Source organism: Malaclemys terrapin, chromosome 7, assembly GCF_027887155.1.
Source record: "Malaclemys terrapin pileata isolate rMalTer1 chromosome 7, rMalTer1.hap1, whole genome shotgun sequence".
In the NCBI taxonomy this organism is placed as follows: domain Eukaryota; kingdom Metazoa; phylum Chordata; order Testudines; family Emydidae; genus Malaclemys; species Malaclemys terrapin.
Window position 1 is genome coordinate 66,179,659 of NC_071511.1, and position 12,248 is coordinate 66,191,906.

The 12,248-nt window shown below is 41.6% G+C and overlaps 1 protein-coding gene across 6 annotated transcripts in view; it reads right to left on the bottom strand.

Annotated features, from left to right (window-relative positions):
* KCNMA1 (potassium calcium-activated channel subfamily M alpha 1) overlaps positions 1 to 12,248 on the bottom strand; it is an 879,212-nt gene that overhangs the window by 189,309 nt on the left and 677,655 nt on the right. For all 6 annotated transcript variants that reach the window (XM_054034181.1, XM_054034180.1, XM_054034184.1 and 3 more), the window contains exons 11-14: positions 11,077 to 11,182; positions 9,541 to 9,623; positions 7,065 to 7,134; positions 4,243 to 4,398 (exon numbers count right to left, since the gene is read on the bottom strand). In XM_054034181.1, the coding sequence (XP_053890156.1) occupies positions 4,243 to 4,398; positions 7,065 to 7,134; positions 9,541 to 9,623; positions 11,077 to 11,182 (415 nt within the window). The remainder of the gene's footprint in view (positions 1 to 4,242; positions 4,399 to 7,064; positions 7,135 to 9,540; positions 9,624 to 11,076; positions 11,183 to 12,248) is intronic.

A 12,248-nucleotide genomic window follows, 5' to 3' on the forward strand; every position in this document is an offset into this window, starting at 1 on the left:
GTTTATGCCTGGGTATAGTAATTGAGACTGCCCTGGTGGTGTTGACTGATGATCTCCTGGTGATGAATGAAGTTTTAGGGCCAGATCCTCACCCCCACGCCAAGACTGCTTTGTGCTGCTCTGGGGGCAAACAGTAACCTGAAAGCCAGCTTGGGGTTTCCTCTGGAGCAGGTACGTGCCTGGGTGGCATAGAGCTGGTTATGCCATCTCTACCACACCCAGCTGAGCCCTGACTAGGCTGGGAGGCATGGCTGGGCATCACCAATGCTAGCTGTTCTAAATTGTTCCTCATGACCAAAATGATGCCCAGTGACTCAAGCATCAGGGAGGTACAAAGATGGTTCATAATTTACAGACTCCTATTGAGATCAGCAGCCAAATTCTACTCTGTAAAACAAATGAATCATGTAGCACAGTGACTTCAATGAGGTTGCATGCTTGTATCCAAGGGCAAAATTTGGCCCTTCCTAATCCCACGCTTTATTTACTTACTTTTATAAATATTTTTACAATGGTAAACAAATGTTTGTTAATCCAAACCATAAACAGTAATTGCTCTTATTGCTCTATAGAGCAATATTTCAATCTAGTGCTGAGATCATGTATAAAATAAACAGGCATATCATTTCATTTTTTTACATAACCCAGAGAATTTTCAACATAAGATAAAGAATGGGCCTATTAAAATGTACCTTACTGTATGGTTTTGATTTGTTTTCTCTTAAATCTTTTTATTGTGCATTTTTTCCTTCTTCCTTTTAAGTATTTACAGAACTATTTCTGTTACAACTGCAGATTATGCAACATTTTTGAATTGATTTTCCCTTGGTTCAATTTAGTGCCAAGAGCAAACTAAAATATTCCATATGAGATTACAGTTATAAAACCAAAAGGAAAATATTAGATTTAAATATAACATTTTGAGGTTTATAAATTGTTTTATCTTTAATGCTGGGCAGACAGTTTACACAAATTATTTTGCTGCAGACTAAGGTATAACAAGTTAAATGTGTGTGGGATCACCACCAATGAAGTTCATTTGTCTGTGACTGACCAAACATTTACAACACATTAAATAACTTTCTAATCATGTTAGGAAGAATGGGGAACACACCTCAAACTTTTTTTTTTTTTAATACAGAAGTTTCAGTAAGATTTTTTGGCAATGTTCTAGTATATGTACAAACTCCACTAATAATGTTTGCCTAAAGAATTTGTAAAGGTCTGACAGTTCTTAAATTAAATGTTCTAGAAAGAGTGCTACTTTGCAATGGAAGGAAAGGGACTCCCAGTTAGCAACTTATGAATGTATTTCTTCCTTTCCTATATAGCCCTTCCTGACAATCCATATCAGCACAGTCCACTTGCAGTTAGAAAGGCTCTGAGTGTTGTATTGGTTCACAATTTCCATCAATTAATGGTTACTGAGATCAAACAAATTTGTTTGTGTTGGGGGAGAACGTTATTTCAATTAAAAACAGTCAACATCATCTTGGCATTGACAGAGTGGGGATTTTGATTTTAGTTAACATGCATCAATTCTCATGTGTTTGTTTTGCCCCAGATATTAACAAACTCAGAAATCTGAACTCCCTGATAATATCTACACCCAGTTACCCACATAAATAATCCATTGTTCTTGAGTCGTGATGGCAGAAATTGATGTTAACCAATATTAACTGTTTTCTCTCAAAACAATGATAAAACTATATATTTTTGTTTTAATACTAAAACACTGCTGATGCAGTATCTTAATAGCCTGCTGATAAGGGCACAGAAATGTTCTCTTTGCCCGTTGGCCTTCCAGAAACAGAATAACAGAAATTATGATCTATCCACTCATTGTACTATGCACAGCACAATAGTATCTAAGTGCCAGGTACAATAAGAATCAGCAACATTGCTGCCTTGGTATAAACCAAATTAGGCAATCTTCCCATGATTATACTATACAACTAGAAACACCTGGTCAGAATCAGCAAGACTCCATCTGACTCCAATGAAAGTTCAGAATGCTGTAAACCCTCAGTGAAAGTCCTCAGAGCCTTGCAGAATCAGGCCTGTAGGTTGTAGTGGAAATCATAAAGGGTAACCCAGTGTTGATCAGTCAGCCCCATCTCATTACATTGCTGAAAAGGAGTGTACGAATGGAAGAAATACATTATGAAATGAAGGAAATACAGAATGGGTGACTTGAAAAGGGACAAGAGACTGGCAGAACAGGTTGCTGGTGTCCCACTGAGCCTTGAAAGAGACATATGCTGATGGCAAGAGGGACAAATTAATGTCAAGATGCACAATTTTTAATCCTGTTTAACTGAAAGATTGTAACTACAAGATCTAGGTGGTACAGTTTCCTCCCAAGCCATGATTTTTACTTGTTGATGCTGTCCCCAATTTTCTCAGTGAAATCTGTTTAAATTTAAAGTAACCCGCATTGGGGTAGTGGTTACTGAGGATACACACATGCCCTTCCTGAGAGAGGCTGACTCACCTTCGACCCTGAGGAATGCAGAAACTGAACAGAGGTGCTGGCCTACACGAGGGGTCAAAAGCAAGGGCACAGAAGGGCCCATCCCTAGAAAGGTGCCACAAGGAAGCTGGTATATGCCAGTGTGGGTGCAGAGAAAGCTCAACACCCTTGAGTGTGCCAGATTCTGGTTACAAATATTAGCAGCAGAACAAGGGACAACACAGTGACCCTCGAGTGAACAGCAGTCCTAAAGAATATAATTAAAGGAAGAGACAACCACCTGCTTTGTGTTTGCTACACTTTCTTTTGGGGATAAAAGAAGGGGAGTGGTTAACTTCAGAGCTGCAGCATGCCAATGAACTAGAGAGAGTTCAGCAAAACTGAGCTTGTGAAGACAAAGGAGTTAAAGTTCATGGTTTGATAAAAGAAGCAAAGGGTCTAACTGCACATGTCAAAGTGAGGAGGCCAAGCTTGCTTTCATATAATTTGGCTTCCATATTGAAAAGCTGAATTCTTCTGACCACATATACTTACCTAAGATGGCTAGAGTCTGCAGCCCCTGAGGATCTATGATGACTTTCTGGGGGCTTCAAAAAAAGTTTCTCACAGCAGCCTCAGAAACCCCAGCTTCTATCTCATGCCAAGAGAATAAATATCAGATGGCACTGCACCGAAGGCTCCCAACCACTGGAACTTGCACCCAAACTGGCTTTCCCACCTGGTACTCCAGGAAACCCCTGCCCACTTTCATGATGGACTTCAGGAGCCATGGCCCACCTCACATTCCATCGTGTCCTGGCCCCTGATCACAAATACAGGATTGGAAACTGGCCAACTTCTATGTCTAGCAAGAATGCCTGAAAACAGAATAAGAGGAAAGGAACACTGACTAAGGCTATGTCTACATTACAGACCTCACTGCAGCTGCACCACTGTAAGGTCTCCTGTGTAGCCGCTCTATGCCGATGGGAGAGAGCTCTCCCGCCGGCATAATTAAACCACCCCCAATAAGCAGCAGTAGCTATGTCAGCAGGAGAGTGTCTCCCACCAACATAGTGCTGTCCACACTGGAGCTTTTGTCGGAGAAACTTATGTCATGCAGGAGTGTGTTTTTTCACACCCTGACCGACAAAAGTTTTATCAACAAAAGTGTTAGTGTAGACATGGCCTAACTCAGGTGAGGTCTTAGTCTAGTGTCTAGTGAGATGGTACTGTTGCCCCAAAAGGGTGGGAACAACAGCACTACAAGTTTTTGCAAATAAAGCCCTAAGGGGCTCTTTGACTGAGGAGAAATAAATAAAGGAATTATGTTGTAGGAGGTTTCGTCTTAAGTACAAACACATGGTCCATATTTATTCTCACAGTGAGAGGTCCACTAGCCACTTTATGTAAAAGAGCAAAATGATCATTCTTTTTCTCTAGGCGCTTTATTGCCATATGGAATGCATATAAATCATATTTTTGTTTTAACAGCAGAGGCTTTCCTGATAGATAAACATGTGGTTTATCTAAAAAAGGGATTGAAATGGATTGTGCTTTGAACCATCATTTAATGGCCATAGATGTGCCAAATAAAAATAAAAACATAATTTTTTAAGAACCTGGCCCACTGCCCAATTTATAACAGAATTTGTGTGTGTATGTATGTGTGTGTTTCACTAAACTGGTTAATGTGTCCCTATCTGGTTTGAGTTTAAGCTGTGCTCTCTACTCAACCCCGTGCCAAATTGAATCCCAGGCTAACACACTCTAATGAGACAAGACATTACCTTTATGAATGACCTCATAGAGAAGAGGTTGGCTAGCATTGTCGAGAGGCCCGGTGCCAGGCAGCTCTGGGCTATGAAACCCAGCTTGAGCTCAGCAAGACAGATTGCGTCATCCCCTTCTTTCCAATTCCAGCTTGGGATATTTAGCAGATGGGCCTAAAGGAAGAAACACAGGTAAAGGACCCCAAATACTTTCCCTGCATTCTGCTAACACGGGAAATAGCCAAGCAAGCGATAGCTAATCTTTTCCTTTAGTGCTGGACTTCCTTTTCCTGTAGAAGGTAAAAATATAATTAGGGCAGTGATACTCAGACGTCAGTGATCAACATTACCAAAAAGAGCTACAGTAGTGTGAATTAATTGTTTCATAAATTATTCTCACAGGAAAATGACTGACCAAGTATTCTACAATTGGTTAATAACACAGTAAAATCACATAGTGTTTTAATATCACGTGCTGCAAAAAGCCACGGGAGACACATTAAAGAGCCACTTGCAGCTTCCAAGCCTCAGTCTGAGCATCACTGGACTAGGGGCAGGGCTGGCTCTGGCTATTTTGCTGCCCCAAGCAAAAAAAAACCTGCGGCGCAGCCAGAGCGGCAAAGGGGGGATGGTGGGGAGGAAACCTGCGGCGTGGCCAGAGCGGCAAAGGGGGGATGGTGGGGAGGAAACCTGCCGCGCGGCCAGAGCGACAAAGCAGGGTGGGGGGAACCTGCAGCGCGGCCAGAGCGTCAAAGCAGGAAAAAATAAAAAACCTGAGGGGCGGCCAGAGCCAGGGGGACTCCCTGCACTGCAGACGTGCCCTGGCTAGCCGGGGGGGGAGAGGGGAGAGAGAGAGAAGGGGGGCGGCCAGGGCTTCAGCGGGGCGCTCGCCACGCGGCCCTGACCGCCACATCGCCTGCCAGGAGGGCTCCGCACCGCTCCACTCGGCGGGGAGGGAAGGAACCGGGCTGCCCTGCCGGGCTTGCTACAGACCTGGGCACTGGCTGGGGCAGATGGAGCGCACAGCCCGCTCCCAGCAGGGTGCTCCCCTCCTCCGCGCCGCTGCCCCCTACAGGGTGGCTGGATCGGCGAACAAAACAAAAAACAAACCAAAAAAAAGCGGCTGTGCCTCCCTAGGATTGGGTGGAATGCCGCCCTGTAGAATCTGCCACCCCAAGCACGAGCTTGCTCGGCTGGTGCCTGGAGCCAGCCCTGACTGGGGGTTTAAATCAATATTCTTCCAAACCAAAATATTTCCATTAGAGTTTTTGTATCAGGAACTTCTCCACTTTCACACCTTTCAGTTTAAAATCTCCCAGCATCCCTCAAGATCTTATATTATGGTGACCTTCTGTCAACTGGATGGGAGGCTTTGTAAGGCCCATCAACAAAGCTGAAGTTGTTACATAGTGCTATGAAGTTTCATTGCACCCAGGTCTGTGTATACACCCTCTTAAAGCAATCTCAGCTACTCCCTAACAAATAAGAAACACACAAACCCCAGAAATCAACCACAGGTTTTTAAATCTAGCCCAGCCCTCGAACAGTATGATATAACCTGTACTTTTCTGGTTTCTCCCACCCCCAGAATCAAATAAGCACAGAGCCTGGTGTAAGGAGTCTCTTTTCTCAGGCTTTTGATTATGGGACTAGTGCACAGTGAAATAGTGGACAAAAACGATCAGCCAGGTACCTATATGAGTACTTCCATATATAATTGATTTCATATCAAATTTTCCTTGGAAAAATCGCGAGAAAAACATGTTTTGCCAAACTCAAAGTAATTTAAAGAAACTCAAATTTTTTTAGAACATTCTAGAGGTTTTTGTGAAATGCAAAACTCTAGTGGACACTTTCATCCTTCTATCTCTCACACACGTATGCATGCACATGAACACAAACAGAGTCCTCCATGCTTTCCTCCTCCTGATAATCTGATTATCACCATTCATCATTTTTTCTTCATTTCCTCATTAATTTTCATTAGAAATATAAAGAGAAAATATGTTTTTAATACAACATGTTTCTCGTTGAGGGTGTTTAAAATACAGAAATAGCATGATTCTGTTCCACAAAAGAAGGTGGACCAAATTCTGTATGTTAGCTGTCCTCCACTCATGTATGTGCATGGGACAACCCAGGGAGTAAAAATCACGCTGTGTAAAACCAGGTGGATCCTGAGCAGGCGTAAACTTCTTTAGCTATGGTTATAAAGAGACAAGGTGGGTGATGTAATATCTTTTACTGTATTAACTTCTGCTGGTGAGAGAGACAAGCTTTTGAGCCACACAGAGCTCTTCTTCAGGTCTGGGAAACTTAATCAATGTCACAAATAAGTACAACATAGAACAGATTGTTTAGCATAGAAGTTAACATATATTTCATGAGACCATTCAAGGTGAAATGAAGGTGCGAACCCCTTTGGAAATCTTAGACATAGTCTGCAGATCCCAGGGTTCCACCGACTGCAGGTTGAAAACCACTGTTCTACAGTAATCCCATACACTCTCTCATCTGTATAGGTAATACAAGCATCATACATGGTTTAGTGAATCAAGTTGGGCCTTATTTCACAGGAGATGTGTGCTTACAAGCCCAACTGAAATTGATGGGAGCTGTGGAAACTCAGCACCCCAGGGTAACAAACATCCTAGGGTTCTGATAAGGTCCCTGGAATATGTAAATACAACAGAATTAACTCTTTAGTGGATTCCATGACAGCTCGTATTCACATGTTCCTACTGAGAAAGAAAAATGCTTTCCATTTAGGCAGCTAAAATAAGTGGGGGTGGGAGACTGCGGTAGCTCTGAAGAGCGAGACCCCTTGGTCTTCTCATTACCTTGTTATGATACTGCAGCATCTGAGTGATAATTCTTATCTTCGGATGGTAATTCTTTATGGAAATTACTCTTTAAAAAAAGAAGAAAGAAAGAAAAAATTAACATTTTAACTGGTGGACATCTTGGATATCCTACCATTTTTCCTATAGACCCAGTCTTGTGGGCCTGGTGTTTCTGAGCCTCTGTTTGAGCATCCAAACTGTACTGTAAACCTGGGTTTACAATTTCTGGACCTGGGTCTCACAGCCATGCTAACACTGCACTACACACGGCAGTACATAGACCTTCTGACTCAGACCTGTGGCTTGACCAGCTTCCACACTGCAAAATGACAGGGCTTGGACCCATTCCACAGCTGGACTTGGGCTCTAATCTACCCCTCCATCAGGGTTCTAAGAACCTGGGTCCTCAATGTTTGCTGACTCAAGTCAGACTGATCTGTGTGTGTGAAAGGGGGACTTGGGCTCCAACCTGAGTCAGAGCCCAGGTTTAGTGTGCAGAGTACACATACCTTCTGAGAGCAACAGCTTATTACAATAGTGTGCTGCCAGAAGTTGCATTGCAAGCATAAGGGGAAAACTTGCATTGCTGACTTATTCCCAATATTAGAGAATAAAGTTGTCCAATAAAGTTGTTTGAATCTCTTTTTGTAGGGAGGAGAATTGAAGAGGAAAGAGAAGAGTCTGATGCTCCCCTCCCCCTATTAATGTCCCATTTCCCACTGTTTAATTAATTCAGTTTTATTGAATCAAATTCATTTATTGTGAAATCACATAAGATAATTTTATTCCCAATAACACTTTTACATTTTATTACATTAAAACATATTGAATCCATTTAAGAACACACTAATCTGCATCTGGAATACTCTTTAATCTATGTATTGCAATTAAAATCAAACTAGGGTTTTTTCCAACACATCCCAAATGTTGTTTTGGAAAATGAAATGAGCATACTTAAACCCTGCTCCTTCCACAGGCATCCCACACTCTAGGCATACTGGGCTTTTTCCAGTAAAGTTTTTTTTTTTTAATTGTATTCCTGTATCTACCTTCAACTCATAGAATGAAAGCATCTGACAGGCCAAAAAAAGTGGTTTATAACACTGGACAATTCATTGTATAAGCTAATTTTTAATTGAGCTTTTACATTTTAATTTTAAAAAGGGCAGACTGGTCTCCTTAAAACTAAGGCTGCATGAGCAAAATACAAATAATGGAGGACTCAACCTTATTTTAAACTTACTTTTGTCATTTCCTTACTTCACCCCTACTATATGAGACTAACAATGGCATCTTTTTTCCTTAGGTTTTAGAAAAGCCGGTGATATTTGTTAATGGGGCTGGAGAACAGTAACCAGTGACCCTCCTATGTAAATACTGTTTATACCCATAGAATTATAGAATATCAGGGCTGGAAGGGACCTCAGGAGATCATCTAATCCAACCGGCTGCTCAAAGCAGGACCAATCCCCAGACAGATTTTTGCCCCAGATCCCTAAATGGCCCCCTCAAGGATTGAACGTACAGCCCTGGGTTTAGCAGGCCAATGCTCAAATCACTGAGCTATCCCTCCCCCTTTTGGCATAGAGGTACAGGGCATTCTACCTCTGCTGCCTGGGAGAGCCAACACCATTAATATGGTCTTTCAGCTCCATTCTTCTAAAAGATGGGACAAACAAAGAAAAAAAAAGAGGGGAACTTCAGAACCCCACTGAATATAAGGATTCTTTTTAGAATACAGCAATGAACACAACTACCTGCTCCATAAAACTGGAATCCTGAAGGCGCTCCCTCAACACCCCCCCCTCAAAAAAAACCCTAACAAAAAAGCCCCACCATGTGAAACCAAATCCTGTATGCTATCGTTCCCCTTATTGATCAGAGAGGAATGCACAGGAACTCATACCAAGAAAAATTGGACTTGCCTTGCAAGGACACCAATAAAGATATTTGTTGAAGGAAAGACTGCAAGTAGGAAGAGACAATCTGTATATTGGATTCTGAACTAAAATATGTTTGATCCCAATGCACAGGATAATGTGTTTGGGACACTAAGGTCCCTATGATGCTGACAACGTGTAGAAAGTACAGGGCACACAAAGGCAGTTTTAATGTGGGCATCCGTTTTATCCTCATTCTCCAGATTAAAATTTGTGAGGCCACATAAGTTGTACTGGCTGCAAAAAGATCTGTAGCTGACCTATGCTGGTTACCTGGGCTAGCACTTCCTCCTTTCGTCATTTCACCCTCATGGACACACTATACCCAAGCCAGCCCTTCCATCTTATACTTCTTCCATCTCCACACTATTGAGGCAATCCTGTGCACTCCGCCAGTTTAATTCCCTGTCTCTGGAAGCAATTCTGTGAGAAGTTTTCAACTGTAACAGATGTGGGTATGGTCCACCTAGACACCAGCAATTTGCTAGTCAGAAACGAGAATGACAACCATATTCAAAAACTCTTCAGGTTACCTCATAATATTGGAGGCATCTTCAGCATCTGGGTCAGCGCAGTATTTATTGGCAAGGATTAGGCATGCATCTGCTGACTCTATCTGAGACACCGAAAAAATAAAGCAAACATAAATAGAAACCTTTGTTTCCAACTTCTTCTCACAGCCACCAGCTGCTAAGAAATCAGCTTCCTCCTCCAGGAGCAAGAACAACAGTTTATAGCTTTTGCTGAGTATAAATGTAGATTCTGACTCTTTATGATATCAGTGCCAATACTTACATGGAGCTGATCACTTTAACTTCTCAAAACAATTTCCAAATATTAAACATTACAGTGCTCATTGTAGGTAAGTACTTTAGTTATTACTACTACCGATTACTAATGTTATTTCAGAGATACCAAAAATGAAGCACCAACAGGTTAAATGCCAAAGTTTTAAAACTCTATGTTGCAGGTCAGGCTCCTAAACCCATAGGGACAGGAACTGTCTTTCTGTTGTTTGTACAGTGACTATTACAACAGGGCCAGAGCTGCTGTTTGGGTCCTTGGGCAATAACATAATAAAAATACATCTCTACCCCGGTATAACGCGACCCGATATAACACGAATTTAGATATAACGCGGTAAAGCAGCGCCCTGGGGGGGGGGGGGGCGGGGCTGCGCACTCTGGTGGATCAAAGCAAGTTCAATATAAAGCAGTTTCACCTATAACGCAGTAAGATTTTTTGGCTCCCGAGGACAGTGTTATATCGGGGTAAAGGTGTAATAATAGATAACTGATTTTAGGGGCCAAGTTAATCTACTTGCAAAACTTACAATCATCAATCTTAGTCTAGTTAGCATAAAGCAGCAGATTTAAAATATAACAAAATGACTTTTTTTCAGTACATTTGGGCAAATCCCACACAGTAAAGCAGGGGATGGAAGAGAGAAGATAACAAGACTGAATTTTATAGCCATTACAAGGACATCATTTTATGCTGATGATTAGAGCTCAGCTCAGTGTATGTTGTGTAAAAATGGACTGAACAGCTTTTGTAGCCAGAACAGGCAAAAATCCTAATTTCTGCTCACTAGAACAGCTTAACATTAGGCAAAGATCTTTATGATTTAAGAAGCTTGTTCACGTCCCATTAGAAAGACACGAAATGGGATAATGCTGCATATAAGTTTGGTATCTTTTACTCTTCTGAGCTTCAGGGTTTGCTTTAAGAGGATAGAATTATTTAGCATGGAGTATGGTACTTTAACCAATACAGCCATCTTATTATAGGTTAGCAAATATCTCAAATTGTATTTACTTTTTCAGGACACCTGACAATAGAAAAATGGTGAAAAAATGTTTTCTAATTGTCCCTATGCAAGCGTGCCAATAATGTTTATAACATCAAGTTCTAAAATGTTAAACATTAATATTAACAACCATAGGACCTCTCCTATTAAAGTCGACTAAAACATCCTCATTAACTTCAGTGGACGTTGGATCGGAGCTAGAAACTGGTTATTTAAGAGAAGACAGATAGCAGAAATAAAGAATCAACAGAATCATTACCTTTACTCTTGCCAGGTCATGCGGATTGAGAACTGAACCCTGATAAAATTCCACCTGAGTGAAGTGTCGTTTAAAAAGAGCTTCCAGCTCAAGGTTAGGGGAGATACTGCATTGGGGGGGAAAACAAACAAGAAATCAATTTGCACAACGTTTCTGTCCCGCTCTTGTATTCATTTTTAAACTGTTTGAAATTCCATTGATATTTTTCTTGTGGGGTGAAAACAGTGGGCCTCACCTACTATTAGCAAAGCTCCATTCCTTTCACTTACATGTGAATGTGGCCTACCAAATGGAGGTAAGACCAGCTTCCCTGAATGTTGCAGCTGTCAGGGTTACAGGGTTAGCTGTTTTCTCTTATCTTGTGCTTTGCTCCTGCTTTTAAGAGTAAATAATACTTTGGTTTGAGAAAGCTGTCCAGTGGCCTGTATTAACCACTGGTCAGAAGCTCCCAAAGGGAAGACTCACAGATGCCTAACCTGGTCAAGCCTGCTGAGTAATCACAGTTGGCATGCAGGGTAATGTAGATCAGGGACCGTCTAAGAGAGGAAGAATTGGAGAACTCCACCAAGGACAGACAAAGGCATGAGGCCTTTGAAGGGAGTGCACTGAGAGAGACCAGAAAAGGGGACAGAGGTGCAGCTACTCATGGAACCGTGACAGCAACTCCCATCAATTCAAACACAGTGAGGTGCTTTACACTCTTTGATGTGTAACTATTCTGTCTCATTGACATAGATGCAGTATCCGTACTGCTTGGCACAGCTTTGATCTAGGAATCATAAATAACAGCACAGAAAAGGTCCATATTGGCAGCTAGCATTATTTATTAACTCTACTGCTACCAGGTTAATTAAGAAACACAAACAAACCTAGAAAATAGGAACAAAATTGTCCATCAAAGATGTGCTCTTAGTAACATCAATTCATACATACAAGAGCAATACTGAGCCCTAAAATCTCCTCAGCTTCATTAGGAATTTGTCCCTGTCAGCACGTGAATTGAAGACCAAAGGATGCAAAAGCAGCAGCTTATTATTTGAGTGAAAGGAAAATCTGCCTAGTGTATGGGCTGCTCACTCAGACCAGACCACACAGTTATCTACCTGCACTTTGATGTAATTCCAGTCATACAGTCAGACTGTATAATTCATACAGTAGGTTAACAGCCACCA